At 42.7% G+C, this 25,487-nt stretch overlaps 3 protein-coding genes across 4 annotated transcripts in view; 1 reads left to right on the top strand and 2 right to left on the bottom strand.

Annotated features, from left to right (window-relative positions):
• The window catches only part of FANCD2 (FA complementation group D2), a 57,723-nt gene extending 36,814 nt beyond the window's left edge, over positions 1-20,909 (top strand). Inside the window, exons 30-44 of the mRNA XM_034998681.1 lie at positions 1,132-1,248; positions 2,020-2,148; positions 2,509-2,627; positions 7,126-7,236; positions 8,365-8,495; positions 9,811-9,904; positions 10,962-11,084; positions 12,289-12,382; positions 13,045-13,116; positions 13,814-13,852; positions 15,272-15,346; positions 16,318-16,392; positions 17,363-17,509; positions 18,751-18,831; positions 20,486-20,909. Of these exons, the coding sequence (XP_034854572.1) occupies positions 1,132-1,248; positions 2,020-2,148; positions 2,509-2,627; positions 7,126-7,236; positions 8,365-8,495; positions 9,811-9,904; positions 10,962-11,084; positions 12,289-12,382; positions 13,045-13,116; positions 13,814-13,852; positions 15,272-15,346; positions 16,318-16,392; positions 17,363-17,509; positions 18,751-18,831; positions 20,486-20,560 (1,482 nt within the window). The 3' untranslated portion in view covers positions 20,561-20,909. The remainder of the gene's footprint in view (positions 1-1,131; positions 1,249-2,019; positions 2,149-2,508; positions 2,628-7,125; positions 7,237-8,364; positions 8,496-9,810; positions 9,905-10,961; positions 11,085-12,288; positions 12,383-13,044; positions 13,117-13,813; positions 13,853-15,271; positions 15,347-16,317; positions 16,393-17,362; positions 17,510-18,750; positions 18,832-20,485) is intronic.
• On the bottom strand, positions 11,234-11,748 carry LOC118006077 (NADH dehydrogenase [ubiquinone] 1 alpha subcomplex subunit 1-like). Its single transcript, XM_034998683.1, has one exon. The coding sequence runs from the start codon at positions 11,501-11,503 to the stop codon at positions 11,291-11,293; it is 213 nt and encodes a 70-aa protein (XP_034854574.1). The 5' UTR covers positions 11,504-11,748; the 3' UTR covers positions 11,234-11,290.
• Positions 20,910-21,653: 744 nt separating the features above from the next.
• Positions 21,654-24,902, bottom strand: FANCD2OS (FANCD2 opposite strand). 2 transcript variants are annotated; one of them, XM_034996486.1, is made up of 2 exons: positions 23,555-24,902; positions 21,654-22,477 (listed from the first exon to the last, which is right to left on the bottom strand). In XM_034996486.1, exons 1-2 carry the CDS (start codon positions 23,736-23,738, stop codon positions 21,933-21,935), a joined length of 729 nt encoding a protein of 242 aa, XP_034852377.1. In that variant the 5' UTR covers positions 23,739-24,902; the 3' UTR covers positions 21,654-21,932. The 2 variants fall into 2 exon arrangements, with proteins under 2 accessions (XP_034852377.1, XP_034852378.1); XM_034996487.1 differs by having other exon boundaries at positions 24,430-24,902.
• Between the last annotated feature and the right edge of the window lie 585 nt (positions 24,903-25,487).

Here is a 25,487-nt window from a genome sequence, read left to right as displayed (position 1 = left end):
TAATAAAGGAAGCAGACATAACTAGCAGTATGTGCTATATCGAAGGTCTGAACCAAGTACCAGTGAAACTCTGAGGAGAGAATGGTATTTATAATGAAATTGGAAGTGGAGCACATTTTCACAGAAGAGGTAACTTTTGATAGGGATTTCACCAGAGTAGTTTCTTCAGGTTAAAAAAAGAGAGAGAGGGGCGCTGGATGGCTCAGTCATTAGAGCATGCAACTCTGGATCTCCTGGTCCTGAGTTCAAGCCCCACTTTGGGCCTAGAGCTTATTTTAAAATAAATAAAATAAAAAAGTAAAAATTAAAAAGAAATATCATGGAATTTACTATAAATTTTTTTATAAGAATGTAAGCTCCTTCACAGTAAAGATAGTATCTACCCTCCCACCCTACCCCAATCTTTCTACATCCGCTTGGAGATTCTCCATAAATGTTTATTGTGTAAACAGTTTGAAATGAGATTGCATTTGGCTCATTCTGCTTCTGGTAGTGTTATACCTTTTTAGGGACCCAGCATGGAGTTAATAGTAGCAAAACATTAAGGGAAAGAATATATGAAAGGATTATTTAATGAACAGAGAAAAGCAAAATTCCCTTGAATTAGTCCTTTTTTATCCTAGGGTACTTAGGAAGTGCACCTCAAGTCCACAGCTGGAAGGATACACAGAGACATTTACTTCTAGAGAAAAAGTATGTCTTGGGATGCCTGGCTGGCTCAGTCGCTTAAGCGTTAAGCATCTGCCTTCGGCTCGGGTCATGATCCCAGGGTCCTTGCTCAGCGGGAAGCCTGCTTCTCCCTCTGCCCCTCCCCCTGCTTGTGCTCTTTCTCTCTCTCTCTGACAAATAAATAAAATCTTTAAAAAAAAAGAAAGAAGAGTATGTTTTCTAAAACTATACTCACTTGGATTCCTATTTTAATAATTTGAAATTGGTTTTACTTTGGGAGTGCTTGACTTTTTGATTCGTTGACAGAGCACAACAGCCATTTATATGAGGTGGGGAAATTTCCCCCTTTTTTGGGAATGGTCAGATTCTTCACCCACTGGGAAGAGTAAACCTGAAATGTGCTCCTTCAAAAAGATAGCGAGGATATGCTTGGAATTATCCTTTCTTTCCTCCTTGTGACAGGCTACGGAAATTGTGCAACTTCAGCCTCCTGAGCTGCTTTTCTTGCTGGAAGATCTCTCCCAGAAACTGGAGAATATGCTGACACCCTCTGTTGCCAGGAGAATCCCCTTCCTCAAGGTTAGTATAGGCAGAAGCACAAGCCCTGGCCTTAATGAATTTGGAAACCAGGAGGTCTTAATGAATAAGTTATCACTTTCTCTGGCATTATGCTTGGGTCACTGGGTAGCATGGTGGCAGCCTCATTTCTAGAGCCCATTCACCTTGCTTTAGAAAGGAACTCTGAAACAGAGAAATAAAAAAAGCCACCCCAAACAGGCTATGTATTTCTAAATGCCCTGAGCATTCCTGAATCCTGTTCTTAATTTGGATTTTGCTTTTAAAAGCCAAACTGAACCCGTGCCCAAGCCTCAGTGTAGTAGTAGTTGGCTATCTAGAGAAGGCCAGAACCTCATATGTGTATATAATGTACAAATGTGCATGTAGCATCTGGTGAAGCAGTGGAATGATGCTAACAACAGAACGAGAAAGTTTTAGGTGTAAACATTTAAACATTAATATATCCAGTTGTTTGATTTTTTTTTTGTACTCACTATTTGCTCGATGTTTTTATCAGCCTAAATGATTTCTATTTTTGTGTGCGCTTTATCTCATTAGTAATTATGGCTCTGTACTTCTCAATCAAACATTTTGTACTCTATAAAAGCCAGTCTCTTGGTAATTTGAAGACGGGGCAAGATCCCTCTGTCAGAATAGAGTTTTAGGCAAGCAACCAATTTCTTCTGTCAACTCCTGCCTTGTGACCCAGGTCTGACTAAACTCCTTAACAAATTCTGTTTCAGAGAAGCTATACAGCGGTTTCTTCCCCCAGTAACTCTGAGTTTATTATAGAGTAAAGGAAACCGGAATATTGGATTCTCACATCTCCATCAGCGATCTGCCCAAGAAATTGCTCATAGTATTGTTCAGCTGCTAGCTCCAATGTGTAACCATCTGGAGAACATTCACAACTATTTTCAGGTCAGCAGCCTATCTTATATAGAAATTTAGAAATTACTGGGATGCCTAGGTGGCTTAGTTCGTTGAGTGTCTGACTCTTGGTTTCGGCTCAGGTCATGATCTCATGGGTCCTGGGATTGGCCTGCATAGGGTTCTGCGTTCGGTAGGGAATCTGCTTGAAGAATCTGTCCCTCTGCCCTCCCCCAACTCTCATGCGTACGTGTGCTCTCTCTTTCTCAAATGGGTAAATAAATCTTTAAAAAAAAAAAAAATTAGAAATTACTAAGTGAATAAGAGATTTCATTTTTGGCTGAGAAATATTGAAGGAAAAGTGAGGGCAATTGCTGAAACAACTGTCCTAAAAGCATTTTTCCTTTTTAGTGCTTAGCTGCTGAGAACCATGGTATAGTTGATGGCCCAAGAATGAAAGTTCAGGAGTACCACATAATGTCTTCATGCTATCAGAGGCTACTGCAGATTTTTCATGGGCTTTTTGCTTGGTGAGTAAGTGGCAGATGTGGTAGGTAGAAATAATCAAGTATGCACTTGCTTTTATTTGGCAGTCACCAAGGCACTGAGGTAAAGAAGAAGGAAAAGACTCCGAAAGTCTTATGTAAATATCGTACTTGTTCTTTTTGAAGTGTTCTTGTCTGCATCATTTTGTTTGATGTTGTACCCTCTGTGTCTTACATGGCAATGATTTTAACTTGTTTGAAAATTAGGTGACTTGATATTGGCTAACCTGTAACAGATTGGGCCATCTGATTCTTAACCGTGTTTCCGTGGCAGCCTGTCCATAATAACACTGGAGAGACTTTTACTTAAGAAATTGTTACTGGGGCACCTGACTGGCTCTTGATCTCAGGGTTGTGAGTTGGAGCCCCACACTAAGTGTAGAGATTACTTAAAAATAAAATCTTTTAAAAATGTTGTTAACTGAACAACTTGTAGATAAATTTCAGATTATATGTTAAAGAGCTGAATACATTTTGAGCTGGGGTATTTTGAGATACTTTGTGGAAGCAATGGGATTTCATAGGGCCCTGAAGGATAGATGGCATTTGGGAGGTAGAGGAAGGGTCGGGAAGGCGTGGCATGGGTGAAAGTAGAAATGAGGGAGATGTGTCCTTTAAATGCTTTTGTTCTTCAAGGCTGGGCTCTGGCTCCTCTCTTATGCAGGTTTTCTGGGCAGTCTCACCCAAGCTTAAATTTGTGCTGAAATTTATGTTCTGAGTTACAGGCATTTATATCCAACTGCCTACTCAACACTTCCTTAGATGTGTCATTGACACCTCAGACACATCCCATCCAAAATGGAATGTATCACCCTCACCACAGCTCCTTCAGCTTTGCCGGGCTACGTAAATGGTACCACCAGTGTCTGAGCCAGAAACCAGCAGTTGTTCTTTGTCCCTTTCTCTACCCACTACCTTTTCTCTCTCCCACATCAGATCCCCAAATCCTGTTAATTTTATCTTTTAAATAACATCTAAGTAGCCATCTGTTGCTCTCCTGCTGCACTGCTTTGAGACTCCCATCATCTCACCTGGATGAGATTAGTTTCACAGTTGGTCTCTGCCTCCAGTTACCTCCCTCAGTCCCTTCTTCACATAGTGGTCAGTGGTCTTCCCATTGCAAACCCAATCTTATCCTGTCCCAACTTTGGTTCTGGTTGTCCTTAGATTTTTCTTGAGTTCCGTCTTTTCCCTAGCTTCTAAGGCCTTTTATTATCTGGCTCCTGCTCTTCCACTCATCTTACATTATGCCCTCCAGCTATATGCTGAATTGCTTTCAGTACCCTTTACTGCTTTCACCTGGAAGACTTCACACATAGTCATTCTTCTACCTGGATCCCCACCCTCCTTGATCACCAGTCTTTTCTTTTTTAATTTTTTATTGTTATGTTAATCACCATACATTACATCATTAGTTTTTGATGTTCCATGATTCATTGTTTGTGCATAACACCCAGTGCTCCATGCAGAATGTGCCCTCCTCAATACCCACCACCAGGCTAACCCATCCTCCCACCCCCCTCCCCTCTAGAACCCTCAGTTTGTTTTTCAGAGTCCATCGTCTCTCATGGTTCGTCTCCCCCTCCGATTTCCCCCCCCTCATTCTTCCCCTCCTGCTATCTTCTTCTTTTTTTTTTTCTTAACATATATTGCATTATTTGTTTCAGAGGTACAGATCTCTGATTCAACAGTCTTGCACAATTCACAGCGCTCACCATAGCGCTCACCTCCCCAGTGTCTATCACCCAGCCACCCCACCCCCCACTCCAGCAACCCTCAGTTTGTTTCCTGAGATTAAGAATTCTTCATATCAGTGAGGTCATATGATACATGTCTTTCTCTGATTGACTTATTTCGCTCAGCATAACACCCTCCAGTTCCAACCACATCATTGCAAATGGCAAGATCTCATTCCTTTTGATGGCTGCATAATATTCCATTGTATATATATACCACATCTTCTTTATCCATTCATCTGTCGATAGACATCTTGGCTCTTTCCACAGTTTGGCTATTGTGGACATTGCTGCTATAAACATCGGGGTGCACGTACCCCTTCGGATCACTACATTTGTATCTTTGGGGTAAATGCCCAGTAGTGCAATTGCTGGATCGTATGGTAGCTCTATTTTGAACTTTTTGAGGAACCACCATACTGTTTTCCAGAGTGGTTGCACCAGCTTGCATTCCCACCAACAGTGTAGGAGGGCTCCCCTTTCTCCGCATCCCCGCCAACATCTGTCGTTTCCTGACTTGTTAATTTTAGCCATTCTGACTTCACCAGTCTTTTCTAACTCATCTCTGACATCTGGATTTAAACTTTAGTTCCTCAGGGGCATCTTCTCTGACCCCTAGGGCAGGTAAGCCTCCTCCTTTCTGCCTAACTCCCAGTTTTCTCCTAATACTCTAGTATCCTCTTATGATGAGACTTACCACATTTTATTGCAGTTACTTGTTCATCTATCTTCCTTTCTAGACCATGAGCTTCATGGGAGCTGAAACCAATCATTGTATCCCCAGTCCTTAAAAACAGTGCCTGACAAAAGATTTGATCAGATGCCTCATCAAAGAGATATACAGATGGCAAATAAATACATGCAAAGATGTTCAATAATATTAGTTATTAAGGAATTCCAAGTTAAAATTACAGCATGGCTAAATGATGAAGACTTACCTTACCATATTGGTGAGAACATGGAACACCTGGAACTCTCACATGCTGCTGATGGAAATGTAAAATTGTGCATCCACTTTTGAAACAGTTTAGCAGTTCCTTAAAAAGTTAGACATACACCTGGCATACAACACAGCCATTCTACTCCTAGGTATTTACTCAAGAGAAATGAAAGCATATGTCTATACAAAATCTTGTGCACGAATGTTGATAGCAGCTTTGTTTGTAATAGCCCCAAACTAGAAACAAATGTCCATCAACTGGTAAATGGATAAACAAATTTTCATATGGTGGAATACTACACACAACAACATGGATGAAGAAAAAAATTATACTGGATAGAAACCAAGACCATAAGAGTACGTAGCATTTGATTCCATTTATATAGAACCCTAGGAAAAAGCGTATAATCTCTTAGTGATGAAAACAGATCAGTGGTTGCCTATCATTGGGTAGGAGGATGGAGTGAAAGATGGATTTCAAAGGAATATAAGGAAGCTCCTGGGGGTAATGGATATGTTCATTATTTTCATAGCAGTGATGGTTTCATGGGTTTATATATGTCACCTGATCAAACTGATCAATGTTTCAAATACATGCAGTTCATTGTATGTCACTTTGTATCTCAAAGCTGTTCCCCCCACAAAACCTGACCTATTATAGGCCCTCAGAATTCATTTATTGAAAGGCAGAAGGACTACCACTGGTGATGTAGAGATGCTTCTATAAGAGTAGAAAATCTAGGGTGCCTGGGTGGCTCAGTTGGTTAAGCGACTGCCTTCGGCTCAGGTCATGATCCCGGAGTCCTGGGATCGAGTCCCGCATCGGGCTCCCTGCTCGGCAGGGAGTCTGCTTCTCCCTCTGACCCTCCTCCCTCTCATGCTCTCTGTATCTCATTCTCTCTGTCTCAAATAAATAAATAAAATCTTTAAAAAAAAAAAAAAAGAAAGAAAATCTAGGGGCTCAGATCGTGCTGGGCCTTGAAGGTCAGAAGAGTTTGAATGTTGTACAGAAAAGCAATTCTGGCATTTGATGATCAGAGGCAAGGTTTAATGAAATCAATTAGGAAAATCCTTTTGGCAGCAGTGTGCAGGACAGATTGGAAAGGGTTACAGAAAGACCAGTCAAAAGGTGTCTCAGTGATCTGCATATGTGATGATGATAAGGACCTGGCTTGGAGTGACGGCCTGAGCTTGGGAAGGAGGGAACAATAGGAAAGATAATCTGAAGAGAGAATTGTCGGGGCGCCTGGGTGGCTCAGTTGGTTAAGCGACTGCCTTTGGCTCAGGTCATGATCCTGGAGTCTCAGGATCGAGTCCCGCATCGGGCTCCTTGCTCAGCGAGGAGTCTGCTTCTCCCTCTGACCCTCCCCCTCTCATGCTCTCTCTCTCTCTCATTCTCTCTCTCAAATAAATAAAAAATTAAAAAAAAAAAGAGAGAGAATTGTCAAGACTTACCTTTTATGGAATCGATACTGATTTAACAATTGACGAAGTTATTTCTGGTTTTTCTGGGGAGGAAGGCTGAGACTTCTCTAAAATGTAGCAAATGAAGAAGAGCTTTTTTCCCTGAAAATAAACCTAAGAGGACTGTTAGGTCCTTAAGGTAAGACTGTTTTAGGTGCCCTTCACCTTGTAGTGTGAGACTCAGAGCTGACTGAATTGGGTACCTGGGTACTTCCAGTGCTCTAGTTCTGCTTTTCCTCCATTGACTTACTGATGTTATAGCCTGGAGGCCAGGATCCTCAAATGCTGTTTAAGCAATCTTCCTAAAACTGAGCTCAACCATCTTACCTTGAATTTCCCTTAGGAGTGGATTTTTACAGCCTGAAAATCATAATTTACTGTATTCAGCCCTTGAGGTCCTTACCAACCGACTGAAACAAGGAGAGCCCGACCAGTCCTTGGAGGAATTGCTCAGGTAGGTCAGACTACATATCCCAGAGTGTTGTCCCAAAAACTAAAACAGAATTAGCAAGGTTTCTTGGAAATCACTTGGGTGTCCTCTCAGTAGTTGTGAGGGAAACTGATGTTTTCAGCTACTTTTCCTCAGTCATATGAGCTTTTTCATCTATGTATTCAGATAAATCCTGGAACATTAGAAACTGTTGAAAAAAATCCTACTAAATCTTTGGTATCCTGCATCCTGTAAAGTTGGCCTTTTTGGGTAATGATGTCGAAAACACTAGTGACCTGTAGTCAACTCTTGATTTTCCAGAAATCTACTCAGTCTCTCCGTAGGGTCAGGTAATTAGGTAGCAGTAGTTACCACTGATTTCCTCCCAGTCTTGAAAGAAGAGGAGCCTAGGCTGAGGGCAAGGCAGTGGAAGAGGGAGGTGAAAAGGAGATCTAAGAGGCATGGTTCCCAGCTTCCTATCCCAGCTTCAACCAGAGTAATTTTGTCTTTCACCTCCTCTACATTGTCTCTGGATCTGCAATTAATGCTTATCATCCCTGCCTATAGGGCAAGACCTTACTTCATTTTAAATATAGTGCTTTTAAATTTGTTTGACCTCCTTCCCACAATCAATCAGGAGAGTACACTCTAGTTTTATTTCAACTACAGTTTTGGATTAATTTTGACTCCCCATCTCCCATTATTTCAGTGCATTGAAAGCTGACCATATATATATATGGTACACTTATTAAAAGCTCTGCTTTCTCTGTCTTATAGTTTCCTTTCACTTTCCCTGTAAACCTAGAATTGAAACTTTATTCTCATTGTGTTGCCTTAGGCTTTAAGAGCAAATAATTTGTTCAGGGTTGCTCAGGTAAGCATGGCGTAAACTCCTCTTTGGGTATCTTGGTGTACATGACCCCTTCCAAGCCAGCATTCCAGGCCCTGGGCTCTGTTCCGCCCTGGCTTTCTTCATGAAGGCTAAAGGTTCTCTATCAGGGTCTTGATAGAAGGTGGCCACAAAAGCACCTGAAAATGAGAAGGATTCTGATTAGATCAATAAATACGCAAGTCAACTTGGACAATTCATGAATTTAGACATATCTGTAACACTTGTCATATCTTTTTTATTCTTTCTTGTCTCCCTTACAGCCAGAGCTTCAATTACTTGCAGAATTTCTCTCACAGCGTTCCCAGTTTCCAGTGTGCTCTTTATCTCATCAGACTTTTGATGGTCATTTTGGAGAAATCTACAGCTCCTACTCAGAACAAAGAAAAAATTGGTGATGGGCCCAGATCCTCTTTTTTTTCTTCATGAATAGGATTAATAACTAACTCAAACTTACAAACTTAGGGCATCCTAGGACCTTGTATATTTTACATGTGAAACCCCCCATAAGAGTGGATGTGCCCTCTTGCCATATCAAGAAGGACATTTTCCCAGAAGGAGATATGACTGATTTCTGCTGATACTGTTTAGTCTGAGTTTGGTTAGTTCAGTTGGCTAGCTGATTTTCTGTTCGGCTTCTGTTTATTCGTGCCCCTTTTTTTTTTTTTCTTGTAAATTATCTGAGACATTTGACAAAAAGAGATACAAACTGCTAGGTTAATAAAATGGGAGAAAGGAGAAATCAAGATTTGATTAAGTGTAAAGAAAGGCTGGGCCCCATTCCTGATCCTTTTTTTTTTTTTTTTTTAAGATTTTATTTATTTATTTGAGAGAGACACAGAAATAGGGAGAGAAAGCATGAACTGGGAGGAGAGGGAGAAGCAGGCTTCTTGCTGAGCAGTGAGCCCAATGCAGGGCTTGATCCTAGGACTCCAGGATCATGACCTGAGCCGAAGGCAGACGCTTAACCGACTGAGCCACCCAGGCGCCCCTCCTGATCTTTTTCTTTAACTATTTTTTGTCATAGCTCTTTGAATGCAACTAATTATATATTCTAATTGGCAGCACACACAGGAAGCAAGAAGAAAATGCAAAACAAGCCTTTTATTATTTATTGTTGATTAAAAGGGGAGGGTTTTGTGGGAATCTTTAAGGTGGGCATGGCTTATTGATCTGCTCAGGAGGAACAAGATTGGTTGTCCTATTGCCCAGCAGTGTGTCTTTTGAGTTCATGTTTGTGTATGTGTCAGGGCAGGGTGAGATGGTGGGATGCATTGGGTCCTAGACAAACGGGTTTATTTCTGGTCAAAGGACCAGTAGAGCAGGAACCCATGGTAGCTTTTTCCAAATTGTCAGACTAGGAACTTCAGAGTAAATATTAAAAAAAAAAACACAACAATCCTTTTGATCATTAATCATCCCCCAAAAACCTGAAAAACAAGAGTATAGTCAATTTTCCATGCTTGAGGGGTGCCTGGGTGGCTCAGTCGGTTAAGCGGCTGCCTTTGGCTCAGGTCATGATCACAGGGTCCTGGGATAGAGCCCCACATCAGGCTCCCTGCTCAGCGGGAAGTCTGCTTCTCCCTCTCCCACTCCCCCTGCTTGTGTTCCTGCTCTCGCTATCTCTCTCTCTGTTAAATAAATAAAATCTTTAAAAAAAAATTTTTTTTTTTCCATGCATGAGGGTGTTTGTCTTGCTTCTCCATCAGCTTCGTTGGCCAAACAGTTCCTCTGTCGGGTGTGGCCAAGTGGGGAGAAAGAGAAGAGTAGCATCCCTACTGAACAGCTCCAAACTTTGCTCAGGTGAGAGGCTTGGTTTCTTTCCATGAGCCAAATAGTCCATTTTGCCATTGTTGGGATCTCTTGCCAGGTGCCTAGGAACCCAGGTGCCCCACTGGTTCTTTTTTATACTGTCAGCTAGTTCCTGACTAGCTGGAGGAAATGGAGGCGTCTGCTGTTGTATTTTGCTTTGTTAACCAGAGTTAGGTAATAATTTGTTGCCTACTATATCCAAGACTCATCCATCACTTCCAAAGTGTCTAACTGTATTTCCAATTGAAACATCATTTCCTTTATCTCCTGATAATTACCTGCAATCTTCATTTGATTAAAAATAAATGCTCGTAGGAGTACCTGGGTGACTCAGTAGGCTAAGCGTCTGCCTTAGGCTCAGGTCATGATCCCGGGGTCCTGGGATCGAGCCCTTCGTAGGGCTCCCTGCTCAGCTGGAAGTCTCCTCCTCTCCCTCTGCTCCTTCCCCTGCTCGTGCTCTCTCAAATAAATAAAATCTTTTAAAAAAAATTAATAGGGGCGCCTGGGTGGCTCAATCGTTAAGTGCCTACCTTCGGCTCAGGTCATGATCCCAGGGTCGTGGGATCGAGCCCCGCATTGGGCTCCCTGCTCAGCGGGAAGCCTGCTTCTCCCTCTCCCACTCCCCCTGCTTGTGTTCCCTCTCTCGCTGTGTCTCTCTCTGTCAAATAAATATATAAAATCTTTTTAAAAAAATTTATAAACACTAGTAGTTGTTTTAAAGCTAAGTACCTGGTGGGATGACTGGGTGCTCAGTTGGTTAAGCAACCAACTCTTACTTTCTGCTCAGGTCATGATCTCAGGTTCATGAGATTGAGCCCTGTATCAGGCTCTACGCTCAGTGCAGTGTCTGCTTGGAATTCTCTTCTCCCTCTCCTTCTGCCCCTCCCCCTGCTTGCATGGGTGCACCCACACACGCTCTCTCTAAATAAATAAAATATTTAAATTTAATAAATAAATAAAGCTAAGTACCTGGTAATATGTCAGGAAAGAAATCTTGATTTAGGAATTCTGGTAACGTGTGTTTATATTCCTGTGGCTCTCAATGCAGCATTTACCTGGAGCATACAAACAGTGTTCTGAAGGCCATAGAGGAGATTGCTGGGGTTGGTGTCCCAGAACTGATCAATTCTCCTAAAGATGCATCTTCTTCCACGTTCCCTACCCTGACCAGGTAAGGGAGTTCTCTCCTCCAGTTTTTTTCCCTAATTAGAATCACACTGTCCAATGTATGTGGTTTCCAAATAACTACCTTACCCTTCATTTAATTTTTGTTTTGTTTTGTTTTTATTATGCACTACATTAATACACTGCCTTACCGTCTAGAAGGGGTAGATGAGTATGACGGAGTTATTTTTCATCAGTCAGGAAAATGCTTCCTTAATCGATATTCTCCAAACCCTTTGACACATAGTAACGATTAACTCCAGAGACCCGCCTATCTCTTTGCATCAAACTCCACTGATATGGATAATAGGCATCCCTTTTTTCCTTGCCTCCATTACTGAACCTGTGGATGTGCGCCGTGGCTACGCAAGGGATGACCAAGCACACGGCCATGATGCCGATCCCGGGCAGGATCTCGAACCACATCGCAGTGCGGTTGCCAGGGCCAAACCCTGCCTTCCTGGCCTGGTAAAGATGACCCGGCCTCAGCCCCCTTCCCAGTAGGCTCACCCTTCATTTAATTCTGATACACATGGTAGGTACAGTCATTCATTCAACACATAGAATGTCTACTGTGCCTTTTTTTCAAGGTGCTCTCAGCCAACCCATGTGAAAGGACCTTAGTGAGGAATGAATTTTCAGTAGTCTTCAAAGACAATATTTAGTCATCAAACATCTCATGTTAGTACTTTCATCCTTTAAAAGTGAGACTAATATTTTAACCACCTTTAGGATAAAGTGTTGTGTCTAATCATGTACATCTCAATGGGTTTTTTATCTCATACAAAGTTTATAAAGCACTTTCACATTCTTTATGTCATTCGATCCTTTCAATGATTCTGTGAGGTAGGTATTATTATCCCTGTTGTACTGATGAGGAAAATGAGCATTAGAGAGGGAACTTACTCAGACTTACACAGGCAGTATGGAATTAGGAACTTGAACTTGGATCTTTTTACTACTACCTCACAGCTCCTTCCATGCCACTACACGGTCTCCCTTCATAAAGTTAATTCCTTTATTTGACAGGCCATCTTCTTGGGCTCCTTTGTGAATCCTTTCCACTCCCCTATCCTTTAACAGTGGACCCTAGTGAAAGGAAGTTCTGAGAGGTGGGGGAAGGAAATGACTTTTGATTCCTTGACTTCTTCCTTGGAAGTTCTTTCTAACCCGTCGTTGTTGTGTGAGCATGCATGTTTTCCCCTCTTTAGGCACACCTTTGTCATTTTCTTCCGTGTGATGATGGCTGAACTAGAGAAGACAGTAAAGGGTCTTCAGGCTGGCACAGCAGCAGACTCACAACAGGTGGGTCAGATATTCCCACCACAAGAGGTAGACCTGGTTACTAGGAAGCTGCTGCATCTTCTATTTCTTGGGTCCAGGGTTTCTTCTAAACTACTTCCTTTGAGTTAGAGAGATCCAGGATTCTTTGTCAAAGAGTTCCTGGTTTAATTTCCTTTCCTTCCAGTTTGAGGGAGGATTGGGCTCTATACTCCCTGGCTACTGCCCAGAGGCAGGCTCAGACTGCTCCATAAGCAAGCCCTAGCTCTGGAAAAAATGTCTGGTCGCAGCCTCCCATGCCCGGCAGTTTGCTGCTCGTGCGCTGGCATGAGGTGAGCAGGCCTGTTTAAGATGCTGTGCTGCTGCCTGTTAACCAGAACTGAGCTAGACCGCTGAGAGCGTAGGAATCAGAGAAGCTGCAGGGATCTGGTCACCAGCAGGTATGTTGCAGAGGCTTTTTCCTACTTGGAAGTTCCTGAAGAGGAGTCCTCTTTAGAAACTCTCTATAAGGCACCCTATGCAGGCCTCAGAATCATCTGGTGGGTGCACTGGTAACATCTGAGAGAATAATTGCCTTAAATTAATCTTTGAATAGCTATGTAACCCAAGACCCATATATTAGTGGAAATACAGTAAGAGAAGTACTTGGCTGGTTCAGAAGTACCTATATATTTGGTTGCCCCCAGATTCATGAAGAGAAGCTCCTCTACTGGAATATGGCTGTTCGAGACTTCAGTATCCTCATCAGCCTGATAAAGGTGAGTGTGCAGGCTCCTTGACCCACCTCACCAGCTAACTACAGAAACCGAGAAGGGTCCTGGCTTCCAAAATGGACTCTCCCTGCTCGTTTCCCCTCCCTTTCTTGGGGACCTGTTCTCACCTTTCTTTTTCCCTTGTCCCTCTACTCATCCTGGATAATCCTTTCTTCTCTCCCGAGGCAGTGTCTTTTTCCTTCTCTTTCTTTCTCCTTCCCTATCTGTGCCGCAATACTATTTAATGGCTCTCACCTTGTCTTGGGTCCTCTGTGACCCGAGCACATTCCCACTGTCTCATTCTTCCAACCCTGAATGCTTTCTTTGTCCCATACACTCTGTACTCTTACCCACTCCATGATTTTGCTAGGCTATTCTCCCAGCTCAGAATGTCATTCTCTCTCCTTCCACCTCTCATCTATTTTTTTTTTTAAGGCTTCACATCAAGGTTTGGATTTCTATAATGCCATCTTCTTAATATCCTGAGTTAGAATTCTTACTCTTTGCTTCCATGTTCCTTTTTTGAACTTCAGTGATGGTGATTACTTTATTCTGTTTCATAATTAATTTAATTGTTGACATGCCTTCTTCATTTTAGAATTCTCTATGACACCCAGAGCTGTGCTTTGCACAATGGGGAAGAGGCTGGCGGTGCTCAAACAAGCAGACCTCAGCTTTGGTTTCTTGTCTTTTGTATCTCCAGGTGTTTGATAGTCGTCCTGTTCTGCATGTATGTTTGAAGGTGAGAGATTGACCTGGCCCTCTTTTTTTTTTTTTTTTTTTTAAGATTTTATTTGTCAGAGAGAGACACAGCGAGAGAGGGAATATAAGCAGGGGGAGTGGCAGAGGGAGAAGCAGGCTTCCTGCTGAGCAGGGAAGCCCAATTCGGGGCTCGATCCCAGGACCCTGGGATCATGACCTGAGCCGAAGGCAGATGCTTAACTGAGCCACCAGGCGCTCCTTGACCTGGCACTCTTTAGTATTTATTCTTCCTGTGGATCTTTCTAGAAATGGCCTCAGCTGAAAGGAGTTGCTTAATACTTTGCCCACAAGCCAGATTTTTTGGAATCTGTGCTAACAGGTGGTAGTTTAGAAAAGACAGTGGATATGTTTTCCCACAGTAGTGGGATGACTGGAGAAGCTGATTTTTCTATGAGTTTGAAAACTTTTGACCTGAGTCTGAGAACTATGGGGAGTGGCTTCAGGACAGCTGACTTCAGGAGCACTCGTCACTCCTTGCCATTCCTTCCCAGGCAATAGGGAGGAAGGAGTGGTGGGTGATTCCTCTTTTTATTTTATTTTAATTAATTAATTTTTTAAAGATTTATTTATTTATTTGAGAGAGAGAAAGAGTACACATGCACACAGGGCAGAAGGGCAGAGGGAAAGGGAGAGTTTTAAGCGGACTCCACTCTGAGCACAGAGCCTGATGCAGGGCTCCATTTCATGACCTTGAGATCATAACCTGACCTGAAATCAAGAGTTGGACGCTTAACCAACTATGCCACCCACACATCCCCGATTCCTCTTTTTAAAGCCCATGGCTGGCCTCATGAATGTGGAAGCTGGTATCCTGATAACCCAAACTTGTCTCCCTGGGGGAGAGCCCAGATTAGCCCTAGATTTGATGATGGGTTAGGAGCTAGGAAACGTTATGAGGAGAATGTGTCTTTCCTACTCCTTATGGTTCCTTCCAATTGGATGGCGCCCCATTCTTGTTATCCCCTGGCTCCTCTCTTCCTCTTTACTCCACCCTGGTGCCAGTGCAGAAAATGGGTAAGAAGGGGGAGTGATTTATCTGATTGGTAGATTTGGCAGTTAGTTATGTACTTCCTCAGCTCAACACGGTTTTTTTCCTTTTGTGAGTAAGTGGTTCTCAGACAGCTGGTCCACCTGTTTTCTATGGCCTCTGCCCATTGGCTGTGTCTAGGATAGTTAAGTCTGCCTAACTCTGAGGCTTAGTTAGAGGCCCATTTAGTTTTTGCATTAAGCTTACATTTTCCAAATTAACTTTTGGACTCTTCCCAGTTTATCTTTTTATATACGAAAATAAGAAAATAAAACCCCTGGGCTGGGTGATGCTATGCTACCTCAGGCAGGGGCTCTTTGTGTGCAAGACCTCAGTAGGGGTCATCACCAGTGTGTCTCTTCTCTTCTTCAGTATGGACGTCTCTTTGTGGAAGCATTTCTGAAGCAGTGTATGCCGCTCCTAGACTTCAGTTTTAGAAAACACCGGGTAAGAACTGAGAGCACAGAAGAAAGATGGGTTCTGTACAATTGCTCAGAAGATCTATCCATGGTGGCTCCTAGGCTGGGAGTGGGGGCGGTCCCCTTGCCCAGGTTCTGGGCCACAGTTCTACTCTGGCTCCTTTGATCCACTTCAGCTATCACCAGAGATGCCCATATTGGACTGAATATTCCAAAGTAGGCTGAACTTTAGACCCACTCTGATTAAACCCACCTTTCTACTTCTACGCCAGATCTGAGGGTGGTTGCTCCTTTTAGCTTGGTTTTATTGTGTTGCTACACTCCTAGGACCTCGATATCAGTGTGTCATTTGCTTATTCCTTTGTGCTTGTCTAAGTCTACCCTCAGGAATAATAATAATAATTCATGTGTGTCATAAACTCTTTGCTGTTGTAATGGGTAGTCTTTTTTTTTTTTTAACATGCAGACTTTTTTTTTTAACTTTTATTTTTTAAAGATTTTACTTATTCATTAGAGAGAGAGAGCACGAGCAGGAGGAGGGGCAGGGAGAGATGGAGAGGGAGAAGCAGACTCCCCGCTGAGCAGGGACCGTGATGTGGGGCTTGATCCCAGGGCCCCAAGATCATGACCTGAGCCAAAGTCAGACACTTAACCGACTGAGCCACCCAGGCGCCCCTGTAATAGGTAGTCTTGAGAGGTTTTTTTTGGCCAAGTGAGATCCAGGGTTATAGTAATGAAATAAGGATAGTAACAAAGGTGATGATTTCTTACACATATTTAGCAAGTTTGCAAGACACTCCCACAGTATTTGGTTGGTTCCTCATAACCTAGAAAGAGAAAGGGGGGGATAGCTAGTAAGCCCTAGCTTCAAGGGCCAAATTGAGATGATTGCTAATACACAGCTGGAACCTGTGGAGCTTATCCTCTTTGGAGCCCTTGGTTGCATCTAAAATGAAATGAGAGCATTTAATATGGCATTTATGATTTTGTTGGTTGTAGGAGGATGTTCTGAGCTTACTGGAAACCTTCCAGCTGGATACGAGGCTGCTTCATCACCTGTGTGGGCATTCCAAGGTATGAAGGAAAGCAGGTCATGGCACCAGCCTGCCTGTTGGCTTAATCAGCAGTGTGATTAGGAGATCCACAGGCTCCAGTTCCTTCTTCCTTTTTTACTCTTCTTGAGTCTTTATTTTTGAGACTGTCTGTCCAAAGGCAGTTTAATTCAGAGTGCTCAGATCCTTAGTTGCTAGTTGAAATTGGGCAGTCATGTAGAGGGCAGTTTCTGCATCTGAAGTTTGACTCAAACTCCATAGCTCTGTTTCCTGTAGAAGCTTCTCTTTGGTGAGAGATATAGAATGTTGGTGGACGTGTTGCTTCTATAACGTACTCGGGTGGGAGGAATATTATGTAAGTGACGATTCTTTGCTAGAGACAAGAGGTGGTTCTAAAAGCAGACATCTTCAGAGCTTTTCAGCTGTACTATTTACTTGTCAAGGAACACATCTGTCTCTTGTGAGAACATTTTACCATTAGAGGATTTTTCCACTTAAAGCCTACAATTGAACCATTGTCACTTTTTGTCTGAAGAAACACAGAACCATAGAACTCTGTAGTCATGGGCAAACCAAATTCTTTTTCAGTCTATTGCTCACTTCTTCCCCTGGTTCTAACTTTAGAATTTGTTGAACAATGGAGTTTTAGGGACACCTAGCTAAATAGGGATACTCTGTTGTTTAATATCAGTATAATACATGTTCAAGAACATTTTAGGTAAATTCATTGATAATTGGTCAATAAGAGGTCATGAAGAAGAACCTAAGGTGTTGGTGGTATGTCTTCTAGGCTCTTTTACCTTGAAGGGGAGCTGCCATTCTCTTCAGAGTACTCTGCCAAACTGCTGTTTAATGGAATATGTCTCTGACCTATACTGGAAGGACTTATGCTCTTATTCAGTGTTCAAGATATCAGGAATTCAAAAGTTTCTGTATAGGAATGTGAAAGCATGATAAATCCAGATGAGTTGGGTGCTTTTGTTTCCATTTAGATTCACCAGGACACGAAACTCACCAAACATGTGCCTTTGCTCAAAAAGACCCTGGAGCTTTTAGTTTGCAGAGTGAAAGCCATGCTTATCTTCAACAATTGCAGGGAGGCTTTCTGGCTGGGCAACCTCAAAAACCGGGACTTGCAGGTAAGCCTAGGGCCCAGCCCAAGATAATCTACTCCCACTCTTTGTGAGAGCATTAGAAGGTATGTCAAGGAGGTCAACTAAGCCTTGTTTTCTCTATAAGACTTGCCTTTCTCTTAAGGCTGTGGCCATTTACCTTTTAAAGTTAGGAGACACTGCTTCTGGTCTTAGTCATGGGTTCCACCCCTCATCCTAGCCAGCAAAGGCACCAAAACATACCGCTGATAACAACAAGGCTGCAGCGATAGAAGAGCCAGATCAATAAAACCTCTCTCCTTAGCCAGAGTGGGCTCCTGTAAGTACTACCGGGGGTAGATTCATAATAACAATTGTTTATGTGGATAAACTTTTTAAATTATTTTGGGTCTTTTTCTAAACCACTCTGTCTTATTCCTGAAATTATTCTCTGCCTAATTTTTTTTTTTATAGCCTTGTAAGTTGATTTTATTTTAATTTTTTATTGTTCTCTGCCTAATTTTAACAAATAAACATTTCTAAGGTGTTTGAACTGTCTGGCTGAAATCTTATATGGCTATAGTACTCCTTTGGAGTTTTAGCAATTTTCATATAGGATCCAAGTCCTTCTCATTCATGTTTACAATAGGTGAGGGGTTTATAATCTTACATATGAAAAGAATAGCACCCCAGAGACTTTGTTTCCTTTCTTCACATTTGCTCTATGAGGTACTATTATTTCCATGATACTATTAAACAAAATACTATAATAAAACAATACTATTGTTTCCATGAGAAAAGTGAAGCTTGGAGAGGTTAAGTAACTTACCTAAAGTCATTCAGCAATAAGTGAGAGGTGCCAGGGTTTGAGTCCAAAGAGAAAGGATGAAAAGCTGATGTTCTTAAACCACTTTGTATACTGTCTTTCAGCCTCAACATGGCCATTTGTAGTTGGTGTGTCGTTGGTCATATACTTTAAGGTCTTTGGGAAATTTCAGAACAATATTTACCAATACATCCTGGCCTTGTAAAATCTAGTATGATATTAGAATACAGCAATGGACTTTTTGTAAAACTACATATTCTATTAGAGCCACACATATCTCAGAAACCTTGGGTTGATTATCACTACTCTAGATACTAAATCACAGGTTGATGTCCGTGTTTGACCATGTTTGAATGCCTAGAATATTATCTTTTCTATTGCCTTTAAACTAAGCCTTTCTCCCCTTGAAACCCCAAATATGATAATTATAACCCACCATTTGTCTTGGCCCATTCACATTTAGGGTGAAGAGATTAAGTCCCAGAACTCCGAGGAGAGTGAGGATGATACAGCATCCCAGGTTTCCAAGAGCAAAGCAACGGAGGTATCTCTGCATAAGGCCCAAGTGTGCAGTTGATTGATGTATTTTGTTAATTATTCTGAGTCAGTAGAAAGTATAGAAATTTTACTGTTTATGGGTTTTTTTTTTAAGTTTATTTATTTATTTTAGTTACCTCTGTAGCCAACCTGGGGCTTGAACTCACGACCCCAAGATCAAGAGTTGCGTGCTCTTCCAACTGAGCCAGCTAGGCACCCCCTCCCTGCTTATGTTTGTTTTTTTTTTAAAGATTTTATTTATTTATTTGACAGCGAGAGAGGGAACACAAGCAGGGGGAGTGGGAGAGGGAGAAGCAGGCTTCCCGCTGAGCAGGGAGCCCGACGCAGGGCTTGATCCCAGGACCCTGGGATCATGACCTGAGCCGAAGGCAGACGCTTAATGACTGAGCCACCCAGGCGCCCCTCCCTGCTTATGTTTATAATCAAAGATTTCTGTGCCCATCTCCATTCTCTCCAGAAAAGTTTCTGTTTTTATATGAGTTCTGTGGGGGCCGGAAGAGTATCTCAAGTTGTGGCATATGTTATAGAGTTAAAAATTCCTTTTCATTATTCATATTAAATTTGTATCAAACTAATTTAGAGGGGAGAAAAGGTCAAGTGTTCTCTGAGTGCTGAGAAGAAAGAGTTAAAACATTTAAATATGTTGTTTGAATATATAAAATAGAAATATGAGCACATTAGGTGAAAGCTAAAGCATAGAATCAAAAGCTGCAATCACTGAGGACTATAGTAAGAGTAGGGGTCCTTATTCTTTTCTGGGCCACTTTTAGGACTTTAAAGAAAGCTGAAGAAAAATGTATACGTTTATAAAATTTTGTTAAAATTCAGGTGGGTTTTAGATACCAAGAAGCTCAGATTTAAGAACCCCTGCTGTGGGGCGCCTGGGTGGCTCAGTTGGTTAAGCGACTGCCTTCGGCTCAGGTCATGATCCTGGAGTCCCGGGATCGAGTTCCATATTGGGCTCCTTGCTCAACAGGGGGTCTGCTTCTCCCTCTGACCCTCCCCCGTCTCATGTGCTCTCTCTCTCTCATTCTCTCTCTCAAATAAATAAATAAAATCTTTAAAAAAAAAAAAAAAGGAAGAACCCCTGCTGTGAAGCCTCTCTATAATGCAATTTGAGGCTAATGCAGAAAGATCATTTAGCATGAAAAATACTTTTATTATTTGTATAGTATACCTCTACCTTGTTCTCATAAAAAAATTTTGAAGCAGACAATACTTTGGTACTTTCTCCTAAGCAAACCTCCCAGATTAGAGTTACAGACCAAAGAATTTTATGCTGAATTCGTATTAGATACACCAGAATTCTTAATTTAGCAAACATTCCATTCTGTATTGAGTGCCTGCTTTATTCTATGTCACACACATGCAGTAGAGGTGGAAAACCATGGCTTATTTAGAAATCATGCGAATTTGGTTCAGTTGCAGAATGTCATAGGTCAGTATCACAGTGGCCTACCTCCATGGTCATGATAGAAGAAAAATGGGGGAGCTTCGATTCCTTTTTCAAATGAATGGCTTAACACCTATCATTGATTTTAACAATGATACAGTACAGTTATAAATCCTATGGGAGCAGTACTGTAATTCATGGGGTCACCTAGATGACCTAAAATATCTAATTATCCTTTGCCTCTTAGGATGGTGAAGAAGATGAAGTAAGTGATGGAGAAAAGAAGCAAGATAGTGATGAGAGTGATGATGACTCCAACTAGACCACAGAGAGACGGATGCCCCTTCTCCATCTCTGCTAGCCTCTTCCCATTTTGTGTTCAGGGTTTGGAATCTGCGGTCTTACCTTCCTTACCGGAAGCATCCTGTTTTGTCATTAGGAGGGTGGGCTTTACTGAATCACCTTAATTGTGAATTTCACAGGTCATCTAACATCATCAAAGACCCTGGCTCAGGATTCCACTGTAGCGTTACTTACCAGTCTGGGCAAACATGGCAGTGCTTTGCTGTGGAATAGTCAACAATTCTGGGCTTTGAAAGCTAGTTTTGAAACTTAGAAATTTAGGATTGTACCAGTTTTACAAATAAATTCTGTTTTAAGTTCTGCCTCAACTACCTCATTCCTCTTTCTGAATGTCCTTCCTAAATCAAGGATTACATGGAATTCAGTTGGGGTTTATGCAGAGAAATAATGGCAACTGGTGCCAACACATCAGTTCTACCAATTAAAACCATGTTTCCTATTCTTTATTTGAGATGAGAAGATCTTTGTGATGTTTTTGGAGGAGTAACAAATTTCTGGTCAATGCCCAAAGAAAGTCCAAAAGGAAAATTCTGGCTGCTTTTTAAAAATTTTTTGGTCATGTAGATAGAAGATAAAAAGGGAAAAGTCACCATCAAACTCATGTTGACTTTGTATATATGTTTATTTCCACATTATTCTGAGTTATACCTATAGACTTATTATAACAATTCTGCAGAATTACTAATAGTACACCAGCTAAAATGGTGAGCTCTCATGTGTTCTGCCAGAAAGCCCAGTTTCATTGCTGCTTCCAAGTTCTTTCTTGCCAGGCTATAAATATTCTTTAATATTTGCTAATATTACTATCCACTTTTGTACTCTCCAGTGGTATTAGGATGTGGTTGGTTAAGGTTTTTTTGTTGTTGATTTGGTGGGGTAGATTATTTGTTTTGTTTTTATAATTTTTTTTAATCCTTGACCCATCTATAGATTTTTGACCCCTTCATCCTCATGTACTTGGAAAGTCATAATCTCCTTCCTTGATACCCCTTTGTTTCCCCATCTCATTGTGGTCTTAGATGTTTAAGTGAGTTCACACTAGGCTCATTGGTTTATATGGTTTAATGGTTCTTTCTCACATGTACATGTCAACACTAGTTTGACTCTTTTAAATGTTGTTCAACTTTACAATGGAAATGTTCTCCTTTGCTCTGTCACTGGCCTTTGGGGGGAAGGGGGAAGGAGGAAAGGGGTTCCTGAATTATCACTGCTTGACAGAAAAGCAAGATGGCTCAGATGATGTCAGTTTCTTTTACATGGACAGGTTTCTGTAAGCTTCAGGCACATAGCACAGGACATGGTATGAGGAACAGGAATCAGATGGGAACCCTTTACTTGGAGTGTTGCAAGGCAAAGGTGCACTTCTTATATGTTGCATACAGTAAGAGGATAGAGCGCAGCATCTGTTTGCACATGGTCACTGTCATCTGAATCTGAGGTTCCTTAAGTCCAGTGGGCCACTGGTTCTCCCGGCTGGTGATTTTGCAAAAGGCTGATTTGTCTGAAACTCTGAAGGTCCCAGTCCATTTTGGTGGCTGAGCTGTGATGACCCTGCCAAACACGGAATCCACTCCACTGAGGCGGATAGGCTGGGGCTTCCTGACCAGCCCTTTCTTGTTGTTCATGGTTCGGAGCTCTGATGTGTGGCAGGGTAACTTGGGACTCACCCCAGGCTCCAGAAATGGGCTGTCTAGGACTAGAGTGACCTCTTGAAAGCACAGCTGCACTTCAAGGTCAGAAGGGGTATGTGGGAAGCAGGGGGAAGCCCTAAAGGGATGCTTTGAAGAAGGTGTAGGTGTTGTGTGCCGCAGCCATTGGAAGCTCTCGTCCAGTGGGGTCCATGGTGACCAAAGCTGGTATCCTGCCATTGACAGTCCTAAAGAAGAGGAATCAGAACATGGAATTTCCCTAGCGTGGTTTGGGGGAGGGCACGGCCGTTTAATTTCACATTTATTTGTTTCATTATTGACTTTAACTTACTCTGTAGTTCTCCTTAACAGATTCCAATAGATGTTAAGGATACTAGTAATTCTATAAAGGGCAGTAGTGGATGGTAACAAGTATTGAATCTGGCAACTGCTATGTATACTAAAACTTTATTAAATCTTATCACAAGCCTCTGAAGGTAGGTTTTAACCTATTTTACAGGTGAGGAAATGGAATTGTCCAAAGTGGAATAATCCCAGTTCACTATTAGGACATATACTGTGTTGTTAACTGCTAAAGACAGAATCTACACCTCTGAGGGGACAGAGGCTGCTGGCACTTCATGATGAGACATTATTTGTGGTTAGAAGCTCAGAAAAGCCAGGTCTTACTAAATATTTGTGACTCTAATTCCTGGTACTTCATACCAGTGGTTCTCAAAGTGTGATTCTGGCACTAGCAGCTTCAGCATCATCTGGAAATGTAGAAATGCACATTCTTGGGCCCTACTGGGAAACTGGGGGTAGGGCTTGCAATCTGCATTTAAACAAACCCTCCAGGGGATTCTGATGTACTCACAGTCTCAGAATTTCTTATGCCATCCCTTTTAAGGAACTTAAGGTTTCCGGTATTAGTTATGGAGACAGTCTCCTCTTGGCCCTAAAAACCTGTTTTCTGACGGGAACAGCTCTCTCAGAGCCCTGAGCTACTTATGTACCATCTCAGAAGAATTACACCAGGCTAAAAGGAAGAAAAGTTTCCAAAGGACAGTCTTAAAAATGGTTAAAGCTAATTCTTCTATGTGTGTTTTGTTTTGTTTTTGGTTTGTTATGGGCAACCTAGTGATTAAGATCTTGATTCTCCCCCCCCCCCCCCGCCCCCACCTTTGAAGAAAAAGCAAAGGGCTGGGAAGATGTTGCTAACTATTTAAGTAGAATTTGGATTTTCCATCATTCTACTTTAAAACTGCCAATATATAAAAGGTTTTACTGAATTCAGAAGAAGCCAACATTTCTTGAGCACCTACCTATTATGGTAAGGGGCATAGCAGTTCCCTTTTCTTTCCAGCCAAGTATATTTCTCTGCCCCTTCTCTCTTCTCCCACAAAAGGTAACAGCAGCAGATCTGATCCCATCCCATCCAGTAATTGCCCAGGAAATGCTGTGAAAAGTTGACTCCTCCACCATAGTTTGTAAGACAGTAAAGTTCATTTTAAAAAAAGAGTTGATGACATTTCAAACCAGAAGACCTGTCCCTGACTGTGGGTAGCATAAAGGAGATTTGTTGTTTTCCTTCGACTGTTCTGTCTCTCCTTATCTTTGTACACTCCTTCACATACTGTGTTCAAATATCTGGACTGCTTTAGGATGAAAAATTGACACTGAGGGGATGGTTATCTATTACAAACAGCCTATGAAAGTCTTCTGATGCTTGCTATCATCACCCTGAGAGAATACATCCAAGATCAGGGCTGCTCTGGTACAGCACCATGGCAAGGTGGGGTGTGGAGGGTGTTAACTCCTCAGTATATGACCAAAAAGATTATTTAATCCCAGGATCCTTTTCCTGACTCCCCTCCTAAGAGCAAATAGGGCCAGACGTAAAAGGCTTTTTATCAAATGTCCCGCCTTAAGTACTGGACAGAACGAACGTGGGGATGAGAGGGCTTCTGATCCCAGATCTTTAAGCCACTTCCACCAAGTTTTAAATCAAGACGATTCACCCCTCTGCTCCCACCACCCAGAAATCACTGTCATCCACTCCAAGAGGGTTTGAACCTTGGAAGTCTGTTCAAGCTGCTTTAATAGCTCCCAGATAGGGAACACTTTGTACTCCTGGCCAAAAAGTCTTCCCTTTCATACTCCTCCCGTTCCAAGGAACCGAGTCCCTCGATTTCCCCACCTGAGAAAGGGGAAGTAAGCGTCCAAATGCAGCTGAGGTCCTCGTGAATTGTGATTCCGATCCTGATCCAGAGAGGCTGGAGCTACCAGGAGTGGGGAGGCTCCCCGTCCCAGCGGGAAGAAGGGGCTTGTCCCCCGGGGATCCCTAACCGGGGGTGGAGGTCAGACGGCTCTGGCCGAAGCGGACGTGGCGGTGGGAGCCCGGGCCCGGTCCCACCATCCGGGCCGGGGGCTCACCTGCTGAACTCCGCGGGCCGCACGCTCCAGAGTGGCGGCCGCTGTTTCCTGGCCGCATCTTTTCTCCACTGGGCGCCTGGCAACCGCCTTTGTGACCCTGGGCCGCGGGAGTAGCCCGAGCCGCCGCGGGGGTGGGGGCTCGAGGCGCCCGGCTGGCGGGCTTCAGGGCCGGATGCCCTACCCCCACCTCCTTGGAACGCCCAGTCCAGGACTCCGCCTTCAGGAATGTGGGTTCGAATCCCGTCCTCTCCGTTCCGCCGCCTCCTCCCTACCCGCCACACCTGTGTGCTTTTGAGCTAGTCAGGGCGGGCGGACACGCCCACTTCAAAGGGTGTGGTCAGACCTACAGGAAAGTCCCCGAGCTTGTAGTTAGTGTTTAGTCTTGACTCCAAACTGTCCTCAGTGGGTATTCAGGCTCAAAGCTTTTATTGCTGCATTGGAATGATCCCAGCGCAAGGAGACAACTTATAAATAAATGCTCGCTTCTCAAGAGCAAGAAGAAAGGCACATGTCTTCCCTTGACTGACCAAAAATTTTTTTCTGCCTCCTATTAAACCTCAAAAAAAACAATGCTGTCCTCTTCTCACAAAGCTGAAAAACTGACCGTTTCACCATAGTAAAAGTGATTTGAGAACTTCGTAAGCGTCACTGCAATCTCCTTGGCAGGCTGAGGGAAGAGAGGTCTACCCAATTGACTCACTATATCCCCTGTGCCTGGCTATCCTGCCGCCTGGCTATCCTGCAGCCCGGCAGTGTGAAGTATTTGTGGCAAGAATTAACTGATGGCCCCACCTGCCCTTACCTTGTACACCCAGAAATTGC

Source organism: Mirounga leonina, unplaced genomic scaffold, assembly GCF_011800145.1.
Source record: "Mirounga leonina isolate KUSES-001 unplaced genomic scaffold, KU_Mleo_1.0 Mir_94, whole genome shotgun sequence".
Lineage (NCBI taxonomy): Eukaryota > Metazoa > Chordata > Mammalia > Carnivora > Phocidae > Mirounga > Mirounga leonina.
The sequence above is the reverse complement of the archived record's forward strand: the minus strand, read 5'-3'. Positions and strand labels throughout refer to the sequence as shown.

What these genes read in the sequence shown, in the direction of transcription:
- FANCD2OS (XM_034996486.1), bottom strand. Translation starts at nt 23,738, where the DNA reads ATGAACTTTACTGTCTTACAAACTATGGTGGAGGAGTCAACTTTTCAC. An exon ending in TATGCCCCTTACCATAATAG is followed by an intron (nt 22,478 to 23,554) that starts GTAGGTGCTCAA and finishes CCTCTTCTTTAG; the next exon opens with GACTGTCAATGGCAGGATAC.
- LOC118006077 (XM_034998683.1), bottom strand. Translation starts at nt 11,503, where the DNA reads ATGTGGTTCGAGATCCTGCCCGGGATCGGCATCATGGCCGTGTGCTTG.